The sequence below is a fragment of the Taurulus bubalis genome, assembly GCF_910589615.1.
Source record: "Taurulus bubalis genome assembly, chromosome: 9".
Taxonomy (NCBI): Eukaryota; Metazoa; Chordata; class Actinopteri; order Perciformes; family Cottidae; genus Taurulus; species Taurulus bubalis.
Window position 1 is genome coordinate 14,929,749 of NC_136597.1, and position 19,555 is coordinate 14,949,303.

General features: G+C 41.7%; 1 protein-coding gene across 1 annotated transcript; it reads right to left on the bottom strand.

The window, feature by feature from the left end:
• Positions 1–74: 74 nt before the first annotated feature.
• Positions 75–10,803, bottom strand: ttc23 (tetratricopeptide repeat domain 23). The gene is made up of 11 exons (XM_079223321.1): positions 10,740–10,803; positions 10,322–10,496; positions 9,311–9,434; positions 8,896–9,047; positions 8,667–8,785; positions 4,695–4,866; positions 4,434–4,539; positions 3,988–4,115; positions 3,678–3,827; positions 1,927–2,009; positions 75–1,766 (listed from the first exon to the last, which is right to left on the bottom strand). Exons 1-11 carry the CDS (start codon positions 10,796–10,798, stop codon positions 1,652–1,654), a joined length of 1,383 nt encoding a protein of 460 aa, XP_079079447.1. The 5' UTR covers positions 10,799–10,803; the 3' UTR covers positions 75–1,651.
• Positions 10,804–19,555: the final 8,752 nt, after the last annotated feature.

Consider the following 19,555-nt stretch of genomic DNA (forward strand, 5'->3'; position numbering starts at 1 on the left):
AAAAAAGGTTTGTTAATTCTATCTAGATTGATCTATTTTTGTACTAACCTGTGCTGTGCATCTTAAACAGCCCATTCTGCCATGTTGTGGAATTTGTTACAAGCCAACATATGACAGTTGGAGTTATGATGTGCTGTGAACTGTTGTTCCAGATTGCGGCTTCAATTTTTTTTTTGACTCGGGCACTGCTACCAAATAAAAATAGTTTGAGCATATACTGTATCCCAAAGCAGCAGTTTATTTGAAACAGTAGTCAGTGAAGTGTACAGAATATAGTGAAGCTAGCTGAGGTCAGTATGGTGGGGTGGTAACATGGTAAGTTGTCTTAAGAAACGTTGCAAGTTTTAAATCAAAGTGAAGTGCAGTAAATGTGCCACTTAAGAGTGGTTGTTAAATTACTGGGTTACGTGATCAATCTAATACATGTTTGTAAAAATATGTATCTTTAAAAGGGTCAATACCATACATTTCAAATTGTTATGATGGCTAACATTTTTGTTTTGAATTTCAGATTTGGGGGCTGGGAACTGAACATTGTGAATTATACCATTTAGAACACCAACAAAGGTTTTTAAATTAGAAAAGACAAGAGTAAGATGAAAGAGTGAACAGCAGTAGTATAATCTTAAGGAATTAAAAGGATTCAATGATTGTGTTGTTAAAGAAAATATATATCACACCTGGTTTTGATGTCTATCTGGATGTCCTTTTGCTTGTCGACATAAGGGTTACCACAGTGTTGGCTGGAAGTATTCACCTTTGTTGGAACGTACAAGTGTCCATGACCGTGACTATTTTTGGATCATCAGCTTAGTGGCATTGCCTGTCCTTTAGGGTTTGTTGTGTTGTGCACTAGTTGCAGAGGCAAAAATGGTCCACTACGATTACAGTGGGGTGACATGTCTTGCGCATTTAGTCTAAGTGGCCGCCACATGTACACTGTGTAACTATTGAGTCGTGTATTCACTTGGCACTGTTAATGAAATGTGCAGAAATGTAATGTTTAGCTTGCATGCCATGCCTTTAGAAATGTGTTAAACTATGATAAATCTACAAAATGAAACATCAACTAAAATGACATTTCATTTAAGTGCCCAGATACAGCAAAAACACAGTATAGTCTCATCTGCCAACTGCAGTAATTTAAACAAAAAACACTATTATTAGTGCATTTCAATTGTGGCTTAATAACAAATCATACTTACTGTATATGTTTGTACAAAGGTAATCTAGATAACATGCAATTTCACAGCATAAAAATTTGCACCTTCCAGAAAATGTGTAAAGAATGTGTAAAGAGTCAAAGGTTCAATAAATATTGGTCACCATGGATAGTCCAACGACATTGCTTTTATTAACATAATGGTTTATATTGAACACATAGCATTATTGCTTTGGAAATTGATTAATATCTTAAAACAACAATTAAAACACATGTTTTCTACTATGAGTACGAGTATTTTTTTAGAGCCAACTTGTTTTACCAAATGTACAAAATGACACAAGATCAAGTAAAATGAGTGCAAATGAATATTCTTTTTTTTGTTATCTAACAGACAGACAAACTGTTACTATTACAAAAATGAATGCCAGTAATTTTTGGTCAAAACTTGCAAGAATATTGTACTGGCAAAATAAAAAAATAAAAATTTCACGAGTCAGACATTGAGTTTCCATCATTGCCACTGCAGGGTTCAACTGAAGGTGTGTGACGTTTTGTTTTCCTTCTACTTTTCCTGTGCTGTCTCTCAGCCACCTCTGGTGCCCTACAAAAGATACATGACATGGTTGCATTACTGAAACATGTACTTTTCTGTCATTTTAAATCATTCTATTACCGTGAATACAATCAGTTTATTGCGAATGTATCACTAGGAAAATCAAATGTATTGATATAGTACAGTTGAATTAGTTGAGCAGATTTACCGCGACAGCATGTCCACTGCTTTTTGTGTCGTTTTTGTCTTCTTGTGCTGAGAACCGTACAACAGAGTCTGGATCTCCAGGCACTAAAATAAAAATATTATTATCTTAAAATATAAACAAATAATGACAGTAGAGTGAGTGGTCAGTGGAAGATGAGAGGTGCAACTCATACTGAGAGGGGAATAAACACTTCCTAGCAACACGTGAAGGCACTAAACATCCCAAAATAACCTCTGTTGCAGACCAAGGTTTAGAAAACACCTGTCCCGACCACTCGGGAGTGTCGTATCAACAAGGGGGATCTGCTAGATTTATTACGAGGACTCAAAATCAACAACTCAGAAATCGGAGGTAGTTAAAAAATGTAAGATGCCGCCTGAGTCACTTTCCACTCTACATTTAGTTTGGTCCTATCACATGAGAGGAATGAGCAAATTACTTTCCTCTTTCACGCAAGGAAATATTGCCTAATTTAACAGAATCCAGATAACATTATAACATAAAACACATGTAAATGATAACACAGTTGCGCAACAGACATGATAAAAGCCAGTCATTTCCGCAAACGTCATCAATAACAAGATGTGAAGAGAACTTTGTTCAAAGTAGGGAAAAAGGGAGTGAAAAGTTTCCCTCCTCACTTGGGAAAGAAAGTAAAACATTCGGTAATCTGGAACAGATCCATTTAGCCTCTTGGATGTTTTCACTGTTGCTAAGGTTGATGTAATGGAAGGCCTTTTTTTCAGCAGCACTACAGAGAAAGTGGGAAAAGTCAAGTGTATGGCTGTGTGTGCCATTGTTCTCTAATGTTTTCTTTTTGTACATCTGAAGTTCTGTATCTTCTGTATGAGCCAGGTTTCCTTTAGAAAAACAAAAGTCATTTTGTAATTTTGCAGATGGTGTCATGGTGACAGGAAACAGATTTGTCCTGACATGCTCTGTCAGAGGTTACTAGTCAGACGTGTGGAGAGAGTGAGCCTTGATGCACCCTGTCAGTGGGACCCTCTTAGTCCTTAAATGTCATAACAAAACAACATAGCAACCGGGTTCCTTTACTTACAGGCATGCCATTACTTGTATGAAGAAACCCCCATTCACTGGTGTATTTTAGTATGTGTGATGGGCTGCAGAACTGACCTCATACACCAAATATGTGCAGTCCCACTGTATGTGGAAGAAAACACATTACATAAGGAATAAAGTAAAACAGTAACAGAAGAAAGAAAATTGTCAAATTAACTAAAAGGCTGCTGTTCAATCAATGCATATGTGCTGAAATACATAGGAATGTCACTTTTGTTTCAAAGGACATAATGGCACGCCTCACTAATTGGGGTCAGTGTCCCTTAAATTGACTGCAGTTCTGCTTCCATAGTGTTGTTGTCCATCTGTCCGGCTCCATCCAGACTGAGGAAACACAAAGTCACTGTGTGTGATATCTTACACCGGGGAAGGCGGCTCTGCACACGGCACCCTTCCAAGATTAGCAGGCGACTCTGATAGCACTGAGCTTTAGGGAGGCCAGTTGAAATAGCAAACCTCAATCTGACAGGGACTCTTTGTGTGTTTATTTTGAACTGGCCTCTCACTGGTGTAGTTGACCCGCTGACTCCTGCCCTTTTATTAAACCCTCCCAAATGCTGCACTTTGGCATGGACAATGTGTCATGCCCATCATTTCTAATATGTATCTAAAGGTTGTAGCCAAGACAGACATTAGTTGTGCCGTTTGTGTTCTGTAGCTTGTGATACCTTTCTCATGGTCCTGTGGGCCGGCTTCAGTCTGCCCTCACTCATCTCCACACTTCCGATAAGCTGAAGGGTGTCGGCTACCTCAGCACTCAAGTCACCAAAAGTAGATCTCTTTGTAGCGAGAGAAGCTTTCTGGATCTCCACGCATCTCTGAAAACATTGAAAACAGATAAATCATCTCTCTCCATCAGGGGCGGCCTGGTAACGGGAGCCACATCCTGTTAAGCAGGTGTGTATATGCGACTCCTGGCTTGGAGGAAATGACTGGAGTGGCATTGTCTGTAAGTGCATGTGTTTGTGTGTGTTTAACCTCTTGCTGGCCACCGAGGAGGAGAAAACGACAGAAATCATCCTGAGCTGCGAGAAAGGCTGGATCTTGTGGACCTGCAGAGTTTTTATATGCACTGAGGCTCTCCTCAAAGTAGGAACCTGCTGAGTCTAAACCAGCATGGGAAAAACACACAAAATATGCAGGTTAACTTAGTATAATAAAAATGGCAATAGGATTGTGAGATTTAGTTAGTCTCCAGATGTGATGTTTTTCATCGCTACCATGAAGCATATATTTTCCTTGAGACAGTTGACATGGGTGAATCATACAGACATGACTGAACTTCAACATGTCTTCAATGAGACTATTATAAGTCTGGTTTCCATAACGCCATTTTTTAACATTTCAGATATAGGAAGACAAATCCTAAATAACCGCTTGAAGCATATTGTTAAGGCCTGTTCTGTGTCTGATAATAAACTCACCATTGTGATGTGGCTCTGCTGCAGCAGAGAGGATAAGGGCCAGGCTGTGGGAGATCTGAGCCCCCTCTAGCTCCTCTGGGCTGTGACTCATAGCAATGGCATGGGCCTAACAGAAAACACCCACATGAAATACGGCAGATCACATATCACCAAATAAGAGGTGTGGGAACGTTACCTAATAACAAAGCCTGGCACCATGTTAAGGAGCCCTTGAGTGTTTGTATACAGTATGTTGGGCCGTGTGATTGATACGCCCCTTACCTTGGTGAGATGCTCTATGGCTCGGTCCAAATTACCGTTGTCCTGTTCAATGGCGGCCATGTCCCTATAGACTGAACATGTCTTCCCTGGTTTACCACAGTCCTTCAGCCATTGTAGAGACTTCTCACACTGGCTTAAGGCCTCCTCTGGTCTGTTCTGTCTCCTATAGAGCCTATATAGAAGGAACATACAAATGGAGAGACGGTCAGAGAAAGACAACAATAAAGTGTCCAGGTTAGCCCACTAACAGTAATGATGAGAAAGTGTCCACTTCAAGTTGATTGTCTGCATCCCTGTGTTTAAAAACATTTGCTCTGCCAAAGTGTCCTTGATCAATACACTATAACATTACAGTTTTTAAAAATGATATCTAATAACACCCTTTATTTATAGTATCACTTGACATTACCATGAGCCTGTTGTACAATACAGAAGTAACTGCTTGGTTTCCAGCCAGATCCAGCAGAGTGGTGAAGGCTTTTGACTGATGGCTGCTGTTGAGGCCTGGTGTAATGCAGACTATATTAGGGAAAGCTTGCACATTGCCCTTTATAAATGCTTTAGGTTGCATCCTTTCACAAGTATCTAACTGTCTCCTCTGGGACTGAAAGTTACACTGCAACACCTTCACATTAACTTCAGCCTCTCAGATTCTGACAAATAACCTATGCAGTGTGTTCAAACTCTCATTCTAAGGCTACATCCACACAATACAATCATATGCGTTCCAGCACCATTTTAGAAATAATTTTCCATTTAATAATAAAAGGTCGTGCTTAATACATAAGATCTTTCTCTATATACTCAAACCTATTTTTCAAACGTAGTTACAAGGCAGCAGGTCTCTCTCACACACACACACACACACACGCCGTGAATGCGAGGCATAAACGTAGCAAAAATATATTGCTCTTTTAAAAGACAGTCACTTCCTTTCATACTGTACTATGGGGTTGCTTGGGCCTCTACAGAGCAACAGGTTGAGTGTGTGGGGGAGAGAGGATGAGACGATGACTGCAATAACCACTGCAAGGACTCTGGATCCCATCAGGCTTCTCTACTAACAGCTTTAAACCATCTAATGGAATTTATTTCAGCTCTCCAGTAAAGGGGGGAGGGAGCTTTCTCAGAGGACACACCACTCACTACTATACAATCTCTAGCTACATTGTTGTCACAGGAAACCCCTTCTCACAGACTCCCACACCCACACTGGGCACATGTGTTATCTGAATGACAATTCACTTACGGAATACAGACCGAGGTCAATCAGCATGGCATTTGATTTAAGGTTTTATTCAATGTGCCTTCCAGTATCATGAGTACATACAGTAAGTTTTAGCAGGGGCAGCCTGTGTGGGAACCTAAAGTCTAAGCTTGACAGTATTATGTCATGATCACATCCCAGGGCCACATGGATTTGGATATTCATGGCTCTGCAGTTAAATGCCAGCAGCACAGGTTCCAAAAACACTTTGATTACTTTGACTTTTCCCATGTGTACAAGATTATCCTAACACACTGTGATGGATAGAAGGAGTGCCCCGCCCATAAGTGTTCATGAGGCAGGCACTTCAGGACCTTTTAGGGCAGCAGTGATGGCTGAAGCAGGGCTACATTCCAGCATAGCTCGAGTCCTGCCATTCTGCCTGCATGGACAAACAGAGACAATGCCCCTCTATCCTCTCATTCACTCTGCATCCTTACACGCTTCCTGCAGGACCATAATATGCCACATTCCACTGAAATCTACCAAGAGTCCACAGGGCAGGGAATAAATATAATTAAGGATTTGTAGATGTGTTGCCAGGCAAGCCACACAGCCCTCTTTTGTAAACGTTTCCAGAACATAGTTGACGTAAGTTTGCTCAGGGCTTTCACTCGGAAAATGATACAGTAGGCCAAACCAAAGTGAAAACAGAAGGACCGAAACACAACAGCCTTGTCCAGCAAATGTGTGCGGAGCTTTAAACTGATGGTATTCTGATTGATGTGGCTTTTTATTGAGTGCCTCAGGAAGATATTGGTAAAAGACTGGAGAAAAACACTGAACGATCTCATCAGTGCGAGGTAGTGACTCTCCATCATGGCCATTTACAACCGAAACCCTGCCGGTTTTATTTCACCCAACTAATAAGAGACAATTTGACATCTACAATACAAGCTACCTTTCTGGAAAAAATATAGGCAGATGCTGGATCCTAACCATAAGAATACCTCTGGAGTTTGTCAAACAGTAGCTATGCTGTGTGTTTATACTATGACAGTGGATCAAGTCAATAGCATACATGTACACACGGAAAGGGGAGCAGGGCATCTGATTACAACAACAGCACAAATGTGAGACTATTTGCACAAAGTTGGTGAACATAGAGTGCAATTCAATCAATGTGATGAACATGATGATTAAGGGTGGAGAGGATATGGGAAATGTTTAATCAATGTATCATTCTAAAAATGTTTTTGTAAATAAATGATGTTGACTAAGATGTAGATTTATGACAGCTGTTATGAAGAAGTGAAGAGAATAAATGATCTTAGCAGCCATGGCCAATTCGGAGAATATGAGAACACACAAATTTAAACCTCACAATAAATATCCGAAATGGCTGATCATAAGTGCACACCTTGAGTGTGAATTTAAAGCCGAGCAGAATGTTTAGACCAGGATCTAATGGAGAGCTGAGCATACTTTATTGTTGCAGGCTTTATGGGAACATTACCCTCCACCACAACAGTGTTGACTGACTGAGCTTTAGAAGCACACCAAATCCGTAGTCATCACATCACAAAAGAGATTTAGCAAGCTTACACACCAGCCAGAGTCTGCACATTTTTTTAATTACACACATCATGTCAACAAACTCTGACTCTCTGAAACAGACCAAGATTGGCATCATTTACAAATTCCTATCAGTGTAGCTAACCTCAGCCCCTGATAATGCTCGTTCACTGTAGATGCTGCAGGATTATTGCTTCAATTTACCTGGCAAGAGGATTTTCAAAACATTGGGACATACATAAGCTCGCCTGTAAGATGGGGTCTCCTGTAAATATACTGTCACCTACTACTATTTTTGCTTTGATGGGTTATACAATGCACTCACGTGAAAATTATACTTTTAGACATTAGCAGGCTGAGCTCAACCCAGGTAAGAGTATACTATATTTACTGGTCATGCTGCTGACTTCACCCCCAGTGATCTAATCTATGACAAGTAGCTGCTATTTGTATGTTGCCAGGCCAAGCAGTTCCCTTAACAGACTCTATCAGTCTCTCCTAGAGACTCTGTTAAGGGAAGTGCTTGATGTCTCCACCATGATCCACTTAGTCTTTAATCTTTTCCTGAGCATGTAATACTGCACTTGGGGCCTCTGTTGTCAATAGCACCCCAGGTTACAAATGCATATTGTAAAATGGTAGACACAAATCAATAATACGAGGAAAAATACCTCTCTTACATCTGTGCCTCTGCTTGAGCAGTGACTGGGTGAGTGCACATGCAGAAAGGAATCAAAGGCAGCAGGTCTGTTTGCATCATTACAACTCTGCTGAGTGGAGTGAACAACAACAGGGGGAAATCCTGATTTGTTAAGTTGTTGTTTGTAAGAGAACACAAAATACTGGTATTTTACTGGCATAAAGTTAGCAAATAAAACATGTGAAAGGTTGATTTCATGCCAATTTACATGAATATATCACCATCTTGTGGCCAAACTTAAATGTAAGGCACTGTATTTGAAATTGGAAGGGTTTGAAAAGAACAAATCAGTTATGTTAACAATTTCAAAACAAATGTAATACCCTCCAAACTGTACTCCCCTCTGAAAAGAGCAGCCGTGTTACCTTTTAATTGGTAAAAGCACCAAGTGTGGCTGCAAATGCTGCATTAAATCCTTATTTTGGCAACATATCTGCTGTGTTCTGCTACTAAGAAATTCCTAGAAATTTATGTTTTCCCTCAACTGAACCTGAATAGACCAGTGGAGATTTCCAGCTCAGTCTTCATCTTCTCTTCCTGGTTGATGCCACTGAGTTGATGAAGCTCCTCAAGAACTTGTTCTGCCTCCAGAAAAGAGAATTCTGCCTCCTCAAAAGTGGAAAAGAGTCAAGGAATGTTTCAGCTTTGTTATATGAGCTAATGCTTCTATTCAAATCGCACACATTATTGTAAACCATAACATGTCAAGGATATTTGACTGTGAGCAGTGAAGCGCCTCCCTGTGTGAGGTGTACGTTCAGGAGACACATAAGAACCTCAAGCTTTTCACCTCTGGAGGAGGAGATGGAGGGGCAGAAAGGCAGCAGCTCTCTGGCCAGAGCCGAGTGCTCCTGGGCCTGCAGTCCCCAGCCTCAGGGAACAAAGAACCATCATTGAGTGTAAATTAAACTGCATCTCAGTCTCACCAATTAACAATATTTTCATGATCTTATTGAAGTAAAATTACAAGTGTAGAAGCTTAATCGCTGTAATATGTACTACAGCTACATGGACTGATCATACTGAGCTGAATGAAGTGTGTCTTTGTAAACACATCTGTCTTAAGTAGAACAGGTTCCTGAATTTCATAATATGTGTTAAAATGTGCTCACAGTATTAGCTTCTTAACATTACCTTTGAACTGGAAATATGCTTTCGCAAGTCTGACATGGGCTTGGGCTAGTTTCAGATGTCCATCCCCATATACCAGCCGACACAGAGCCACACAACGCACCAGGTCCTGGATGCAGGTGTCAAACTGAGCAGATACAGTAAATAACAGTCAGGATCACTTGTCTTGATAGACCACTGAACCATGCATCAAAACCCATATCAATAATTCTTCTGTGTGACAGTTTAAATTAGCATTTATAAACTAATGACAATCCTTCATCTGGGTGTCGACCTCGGTGAAAACGTTATGTTCGAAAACAGGTTAATTTGCGTGTGTGTACAACTGAAATGATCAGTCAATCTATTGTTTGTTAGTTGACTAAAGTTGAAAATAAATTGCCTATCAATTTGATTATTTAAGTCATTTATCATGTAGAAATAGCCAGCAATCACATGTTCCAGCTTCTTGGGTTTGAGGAATTCACTGCTTTTCCATGTTTTATATCATTGTCATTTGAATATATTTGGGTTTTGGCATGTTGGTCAAACAAAACAAGCTACCTGGAGAAATATTGTTTGACTAAAGTCCCTTTTTGCTAATGAAAACATCTTATCCTGTCTTAAGAAACCTGGATACGGCAAGTATGTTTTGAGAAACTTGGATATGCTACCTGTAGTAGAAATAAAGATACTGTGGCATGCTAACTCCTAATCCACTTTCAGGTCATTCTCTGCTGGTAAATAAATTAGTGGCTGGGATGTTGATCAATCAAAACACACAGATGGTCAGAAACACCTGGATACTATGATCATGTATCCAGGGATATGAATAGTCACGTTTCATGTGTTCCATGTAAATGTCATATCCCGGATATGACCAAAACCAGGATAAGACTCAAACCAGGATGCTAATGTATAAACCTGGTCAGTGATTATTATTATTATGATTATTATTAGCTGTAGCTAGTGCATTCAGCTTCATCTCCAAAAATGCTAACAATTAATATACTATTCATTTGTTAATGTACCCACCTCTTGGTTATCCTCACGTGCCAGAGCTCGGCTGTCAAAGTATTTGAGCTTTTCTTCAGGTGCCATCATAATAAATTCTTTCTGAGCATATCCTGTCTGAGGGGAACTCAACACATCCGAGTAGGGAGGAGATGCAGTCAGGCCCCTGTTGGTGCTTCCCATGCTTTCAGGGGATCTAAACGTTTGGTCAAACAAGGTAGGTCAGTGAAATAAGTTGGACGTATTTGAGGAAAAACCCTTTTTAGTATTTGTGAAACGAAACCCCTGAAAACCTAAAAAGATAGATACAGATCGCGACACAGTTAATACAGTTATAATCCTCTTTTTTTGTCTTTTCATCTTCTGTTCAGTGGGTGAATACCATCAACAGCTGCCTGCATTGGGTTCAACAACATGTTAGAAAGAAGAAATCACTCACTCGGCCGTACGCTCGGAGAAACTGGGTCGTGTTTTGGTCATCGCGCGGACATCAGCCATTCTTACAGACAACAGATGTCATGTGTGTTCTCTCTGTTTTTGTTTCCGTGGTTACACGTCGCTTTCACCTCCAGCTACCGTAAACGGAGCGTAATTCACGTGACTACACACGAACGCTAACTGTTAGCTACTCTCGTCTGTTTCACCGAAAATACTACCTGACTTTAAGTTATAGTTCGTAAATGCGACTCAAAGTATTTCACCAACAGAGGCTAGCCTCTTAGACGCTGTTGTGGACTGTGATATAGTTGCGGAGGAGTTTCCATCACCAGAAACGCCGTTCCTCAAGGTAACGTACATCAACACGGCGTAAAGAAGAAAGTGGGGTGCATTCAAGAGCCGCGATGTTCTTAAAAAAAAAATACAATTCTATGTCTGAACAGTGTGATTGATAATTATGACCACAGTTTCTAATTACACCGAGACAAAAGGGTACTGTTTAGGTAGGTAAAACGTAAGTGTTTAACATCGTTTGCTGCTTTACTTCTTGCTCAAACCAGTTTAATTGACAGCGGTATTAGCTGGGTAGCACCTATTAAGAGTTTGACGATTTACATTTTTTTTTTACACCTTCATCTTTGTAATAGTTCATATAGTGACATGGAGTGATTTCCAGTGTAACTCCGAGTCTAACTAATCAGAGTAATTTGAAACACATGCGGGCAGGAGCTTTTAAGTGACTATGCAACAGTAAAGCACAAGCAATGGCACGATAAGGGCATCATCGAAAGGCATTACTGCCTGATATTTAGGTCGGTCCCTGTGTCAGAATCTAGTTTCAAGAGCTTCATTTTTTTTTTTGTTTAGTTTCAAGTTTTGTTGACATATTTTGCAAATTCCTTAATGAATGTAGAGTAATCAAATTACTACACAGTAAGCCAATACCTGGGGCCAGGTGGTACTCCAGCATAGAACATACGGTTCATAAGGCACAGCGTGGGGGGGGTTAATGGTGGGTTAAAAGTGGCTTATCATTATAATGTTGCCCCAGGGCCTCCAAGCTGGTTGACTGGTTGTCAGCTTTACTGAAATGCCAATGCAATCTAAAGTCTTTAAAACAAATATAACCCTTAAGACAGGCTTTTTCATCGTATTGTTCAAATTCATGTGAGAACTCTTCACATGTTTTGTACATATCAGTTGTAGTATTCTAATATGTCCACAAGATGTCAGTAGAGTAATACAAGAGTCCCAGTACCAGATATACTGTAGCTTTTAATGTTGTGCTCAAGGGAGTTTTACATTTTGAGGGATTATAATATTGTTTTGCTCTTTAAGAAGGGATGGCTGGGATGTTGGCCTCTCCTAAGGGCATGCACACTTCAAAGTGTTTCAACTGGTAATATGAAAACCCCAGGGCCGTTGTTCTTTTTTTCTCGGTGTTATCCAAACTCAGTACTTATCGGACCATTTAGTTTATGTTTTCTCAGACCTTCCTTTTGTCACCTACTCATGCTAGCAGTCTACAAAATAATGAAACTTTAATGTAATTTTTCTTGTAAAAGTTGTTAGGATGCCATATCAAAAGCACCATCATGAATAGAAAAACATGCAATGTTGCCAGTCAATCAAAGCCATAGATAGATAGACTGTAACAATGACCAGTTGTTCAGAGTCGGCTGCTAATAGCTCATTAGTTTTAATGGGTGTGTGCTGATTGGACTGAAGTCTTGGTAGTGCACAGGTTTAGAGGTGCCACTCAGACAAAATGGTATGAACCTGAAATACTCAAGAAGTAGATGTGTAACCTTTAGTAAAACAGCAAATGTTCCTACAGTGCTTTCTAATTTGTTGTGGTTTCCTGAAACTACACAAAAATAAGTTATTTGGTAAAAGACAGTCTTTTATCCAAATCTGCTTCAAATAAAACAGATTACATCTTCTACTTAGCGACATGCTTTCCCCTCTCTTTAATTATGTATTATATAACAATACGTTTATGATTTATTTCAGTGCTGCACAATGTTAATTAATTTTATAATGTGCATTCAATTTAGTAATTTGAGTATAGATCTAAACTGTATAGATGGAGATGAAGAAATGTAAGTCTTTTCAGGATTGAAACAAAATATTGTTTAAAAAAAAATAGATAAGGAATACTTGTTCCACATCATTCTGTATTTTCATAGACCTAACTGCTATATGCCAATTTAGCAAGAAGAGGAAATGTACATTTCCTTGTGAAAATATCCTTTCTTACATCAGCGCCCAGAATCCATGCCAAATAAACAAGAAGTAACGTCTCTGTGGCTGCTTTGAGAAATTGGTCTCTGGAGAGGGCTTTCTAGGTTAATTTATTCTGTATCGGGCTGGCAGTATGTTTACTGTCACCACTTTTAAACTCGGGGCAGGGCACATTTTGTGTGCAAGACTGCCTAAGATAACTTTGTATGGCTCCTTGGGATGGCTGCTGCCGGTTGATTCTGGCAGGCCATGAGACAACCCGTTTATTTGTTTGTTTGTCCCGTGAGTTTTTGGCTGGCCGTTCAGGTCTCTGTTTGGCCCCGGTCCCTGTTGGGCTTCTATTTCTGAAACCCAAGTGGCTCTTAATGAAGCTCGTAGGGTTGGCATGGGCCCTCAGCAAACGCAGGCCTGATCAGACCCTTCTTCTTCTACCTTGGCAGCCACACTCCATTTGCTCCCTCTGGCTTCCTAATTTAGTAACGGTGGGTAAAAATATGTGCTAACGAACAAGGTCTGGTATGTCAGGCTGGCGTCCAGAGAAGAAGGGGGGGGGTTGGTGTGTGTGTGTGTGTGTGTGTGTGTGTGTGTGTGTGTGTGTGTGTGTGTGTGTGTGTGTGTGTGTGTGTGTGTGTGTGTGTGTGTGTGTGTGTGTGTGTTCTCACAGCAGGCACCTAGTGACAGGGGTAGAGTCACTCAGACCTCGCTGACATCTGTGTGTTTGCGTGTATGTGTAGACATTCAAGGGAGCGTGTGGGGGTGGATGATGAGAGGTGGAGGGTGAGCACTTAAAATTTCCCACCCTTGCCAAGCGCTTCTAATCCTTCTTCTGTTATATTCCAACAACACTGTGAGGCTGCAAGGTAAACCTATAGTATACAGTGCAAATGGAGATTTCTTTGAAAGTGGTGAATTTTCATCTAAAGTTACCATCTAATGGTATTTTACACACTGTCTGTGGGGTTTAGAGTCTGGCTTAAGGAGGCTAGCATCTTGCTTTTCAAGTTGAAATTTAGGCATCATAGCGTATCATGTAAAGGGGTGTTTTTAGTTATTTTAAGCCCAACTGTTGCGTTCTTTCAATGAAACATTAAAGTGCAGAAGCAGTTGTTCACACTAACTTTTGTCGCACGCACGCTCTGTTTTTAAATTTCCTCTCTACAGACCTACAGTCACTCTTACTTTTGAAACAGTTTTCTAATAATGCATACTTTGTAAAAGGGTGATGAGCCAATACTTTATAGATAAGTAAAATGCCATTTGTAGAATAACTTTTGGGTTACTGGGTTGTTACATCTTTGAACATTTTAACAATATGTAGAGTGAGCAGACATACATTGGAACACATACATTTAAAAAATGTGCTGGTGTGTATCCTCCTCTGTTCAACTTTTTTATCTCTCGTTTTAATTAATTAGGATGGCCTCTCCAATGTATGACTCCTCTGCCACTTACTTTCTGGAGAAGAGCTTCTGACAGTCCAGACCATAAGGTATAACTTAAAAACTATGACACCTATAAGCAATGACACCTCAGTGAACAGTTTGAATTGTGTTCATATGGTTTTGAGTTGATGTATTGCTCACTGCAAATTATTTCTGTTCTGTTCAGCGTTTGTGAGGGCTTACTGGATCTGTAAGGAAACCCTTTTACATGTGAGCTACAGAGCTTCCTGATTCAACTCTATGTACACTGTAGGTTTAGCTACAGACCATGCAGGCAGCGGAAGAAAAACATGTTTTTAATGTATGTTTACCCTATTCACCTCAGACTTTCAAAGTTCTCCATTTTCCATGGACCTGTTCCAACAAACATTAACGGTGAATAACTTTATTGAAGCATTTTCAGTGAAAGACACAAGAGAAGTGGTTCCAGTAAACTTTTTTTTTATAGTCATTTAATGGCTCTGAATGTTTTATTCTGAAAAAAAAAAAAATATATATATATAATATTAAAATGACAGGCCTGCTTTGAAATGACATTGAAGTGTTGGCTCTTAAAAACATATTACAATGTGATGGTAAAATGAGCTTTTAATTCTTTGTTTGGGAGCTTAGAGCGCCCATTGCCTCAATCCGGACTCGCAATTACTCCATTTTCATCTGTCAAGACACTCGACCATAGAAATCTGCCCTTGAGCACTTTATCACTTGCCCTTCCTGTTCACAGTTTAAGAGGCTCATGGCAACCTTGTCAACTTCACTTGTAAAACCAAAGCTTTTGATGAAAACAGAAAACCTCCTTGCCTGTTGGAAGGCAGCACCAGCAGAGGCTGTAAATTTACAGGAAGAATAATAGCTGTTCGATTAATAAAACAATAATAGCATGGTTAGTCAGAAACTGTGTCTTTCAAATTAATTGAACAGCGAGTTTGGGCGAATTCCCTCAAGCTGTGCGTTGAACTTTTACCACACAACTGTGTGGTCACAGAAGGGCTAGGTACCAAACCACACTGCCCTCAGCTTGTACAGGAACAGTGTTATCGACATGCAGCACAATTTACGTTTTTATTCCTTGATTTAATAGTCATGCATCATTATGGGTTTGAAGCCATAAAATGTGTGTGTCATAATGTTTTAATCTCAATATGACAAAAGGATAAATCATATATTTGCAAAACTCTTTTTGGAGCTATTGTATCAGTTTTATGAAGACATAATTTGTTATTTGATTGTTCCCACGTAGTAATGAGCTAACAAGGCAATTGAGACCAGTTATCATAATGTCTTGATGAACAACTCTACACAGCTAAGTGCTTTACCTCTAAACAAGAAAAGCAAGCAAGAAAGGAATTTATGGATCCACTTCTCAGATAAACACACAAACTCTGCCCTATTTGGAGAAGGTTGTGAGATATGTCACAGTTATTTGTTACTACCACAAAGTAGCACCTACCTTTTATACAGCTGTCCCCACTTCCTGTGCTAGTTATCCCGCAGACACCCATCACTCGGCAATGAACATCAGCCCCTGCCATAACAAATAGTGTTTAGAGTAGGAACTGACAGAGCAGACCGTTTTTAATGTGACATATATTGTTGTAATCCCTTTGATAATTAAAACAACTCTAATTAAATTGCTCTTTATCTCAGGTATTGTAGGAATTCTGGAGTTCATAAAGTATGCCACTACCTGTATGACTCTTTTTATATTCCTGTTTTATCTTTGAGTTCAACAAAGTGCATTTATTTTCAAATCCATCCATCCATCCATCCATTATCAGCCGCTTATCCGGGGTCGGGTCGCGGTGGCAGCAGGTTCAGCAGGCCGACCCAGGCTTCCCTCTCACCCGCAACACTTTCCAGCTCATTCTGGGGGATCCCGAGGCGTTCCAAGGCCAGCCGGGAGATATAATCCCTCCAGCGTGTCTTCGGTCTTCCCCGGGGTCTCCTACCAGTTGGACGTGCCTGGAAAACCTCTAATGGGAGGCGTCCAGGAGGCATCCTGACTAGATGCCCGAACCACCTCAGCTGACTCCTTTCGACACGAAGGAGCAGCGACTCGACTCCAAGCTCCCCCCTGATGTCCGAGCTCCTTACCCTATCTCTAAGGCTGAGCCCGGCCACCCTGCGGAGGAAGCTCATTTCGGCCGCTTGTATTCGAGATCTCGTTCTTTCGGTCACGACCCAGAGTTCGTGACCATAGGTGAGGGTTGGAACATAGACCGACCAGTAAATGGAGAGCTTCGCCTTCCGGCTCAGCTCCCTCTTCACCAGGACGGACCGGTACAGCGCCTGTTTTATTGCTGCAGCCGCACCGATCCGTCTGTCGATCTCCCGCTCTCCCGCTCCACCTAACCCTCACTCGTGAACAAGACCCCGAGATACTTGAACTCCTTCGCTTGGGGTAGGCAGTTTGTCCCCACCTGGAGGGAGCAATCCACCGGTTTCCGGCAAGCACCATGGCCTCAGATTTGGAGGCGCTAACTCTCATCCCTGCCGCTTCACACTCGGCTGCAAAACGCCCCACTGAATGCTGGAGGTCACAGTCCGAGGAGGCAAACAGGACCACATCATCCGCGAACAGCAGAGAGGCGATCCCGAGACGCCCGAACCGGATCCTCTCCGCCCCCTGGCTGCGCCTAGATATCCTGTCCATGAAGGTCACGAACAGGACCGGTGATAAAGGGCAGCCCTGGCGGAGGCCAACACCCACCGGGGACGTGTCTGACTTATTACCGAGGATACGAACACAGCTCCTACTGCAGGCGTACAAAGACCGGATAGCCCGTGCCAACGGGTCCGGCACCCCATACTCCCGCAGCACCCCCCACAAAAACCCCCGAGGGACCCGGTCGAAAGCCTTCTCCAAGTCCACAACTACCCCAGGCTACCCCAGGCTACCCCAGGCTGTTCTCAGCAGGGGGGGGGGGGAACTGCTGACCCGGACTGGGGACATCGTCGGGCGGTGGAAAGAGCACTTTGAGGAACTCCTAAACCAGGCTAACATGTCCCCCGGAGAGGGGGCAGCGCCGGAAGTCTTTGGGGTGGTTTCTCCCATATCCCTGGCAGAGGTCGCTAAGGTAGTCAAAAAGCTCCTTGGTGGCAAGGCGCCAGGGGTGGATGAGATCCGCCCTGAGATGCTGAAAGCGCTGGACATTGTTGGGCTGTCTTGGTTGACACGCCTTTTCAGTGTCGCATGGGGGTCGGGAACAGTGCTCATGGACTGGCAGACCGGGGTGGTGGTTCCCATCTTCAAGAAGGGGGACCGGAGAGTGTGCTCAAACTATCGTGGCATCACACTGCTCAGCCTCCCGGGAAAAGCTTATGCCAGGGTGCTGGTAAAGAGGCTCCGACCGCTTGTCGAACCTCAGATTCAAGACGAGCAGTGCGGATTCCGTCCCGGTCGTGGAACGAGTCCACTATTTTCAAATCAAATTCCAAATTTGGTGAAAACACACACAATTCTCTATCACTTTACCAAAGTTATCCTAGTCTGACTCGCACTACTAAGCCAATGTCTTCCCAGCTGCTGCACTTCAGATAAAGCATGTTATTTGCACAAAGAATAAGAAATGTGTTTCAGTACCGTAATCAAAGTATTTGTGCAAGTAATGCCGCTGTAAAGAAGAAGAAACAAAGCCAGGCACTTAAGCTAGGCACCCCTTCCTTTGAACTGACTGAAGCTATCCACAGCAAAGACATGATAGTCACAGTGCGATGAGATAAGCTCTCTTTCCATGCAGCAGCATCGCTCCATGCCAGTGCTTTGTTTAACAATAGTTTTGAATTCAAATGTGAATTGTTCTCTGCTATAGCAGAGACTTAGAATGGCTTAAACTTGTGTTTATCCTTACCCAAACCGTGGCCTAATTTGAAGCATATGCAGAAAACAAATCTACTATTGTTTCACCACTAAATCTTCTTCTCTCCTTTCTATTCAATGTCAAAATCAAAGATTACGGAGAGCTTTGGAGGTGATATATTGCCATTCTTTGTTTAGACAATAGCACACTAAACCAATAACTGTGTTTTGTGTGCTGACAGCGTGTACGTCCCTTCATAATTGCAGTTTTAGCAGCACTGTGACAGGGAGATATGTGTCTGGGGGAGTTTCATCTTCTTCCAATGGCCTTGCAATCAAGCTTTAGCTGCTAAAACATCGATCAGAAACTGTTTGCCAGACATTTTCAAAATGATGTAGAGGGGTTTGTCTGTAACTCTGGCCCCTCAAACAATCAAACACAAAGATAGCACTGCCAAGGACATCCCTCCAAATGATGAGGAGATGGTGCTGCTCCTTGTCTCTGTACACTGTAGTCCAGCCTCCTTTCCAGTACCCCCTTGTTGGAGACCTGAAGGGGAAATGTCTGCAAGTTGCCAATTCGCTCACTCATAGTACTGCAATTCACAGTTAATTGTGGTACAATTCACCTGCTTTTTTAACTATATGTGTAAAATGTATGGTTTCTGTCCAGGGAAAAAGAGAAACTGAAAACCACTCTTTCCAAAAGAGTTTTTGCAGTTGTATGAACATTCGGTTGTTTTTTCATCTCACTTCATGTAACATATAATCTTTGATGCACATTTAATGTCCCAATGAGTCAACCAGTAATATTTCAAAGGACTTTTTCTGATATCATGAGGAGAAAACTTGGTGAATATTGCACTTTTGTGTATTCACTTTAAGCAGAAAAAGTATGCCTTCTGCTTAAAGCTGAAATGAATCCCTCACACTTAAGACATGGCCAAACCGCACATTTAACCCCTACCTCGCTGACTATACTTCAAAAACGAATGGAAACAATGGGAATATGAATATCAAAAGGGGGGTGGTGTCATTTACCTTTGACTATGAATGTGAATGAGAGGCAAAATGTCTGCCTGTGGTTCTTTGACCTTTGTGGCTCCTCTGCTGACTTGGTTCAGGTAAGTGCAGGTTGTGTGATGCAGTGGTATTAATAATGGAAGAAAGGCAACCCCCTCCCCCTGGCTGCTATGTGGGTCAGAGGAGGCTCTCGGTGGATGGGAGAGATTGATGAAGAGCACCAGGGAGAGCGTCGGGAGCGCCTACCTCACAGCGTTGCAACCCAAGCCGCTCCCCCTGCACTTGTTCAGAGGCCCCCCTCCTGAGCTG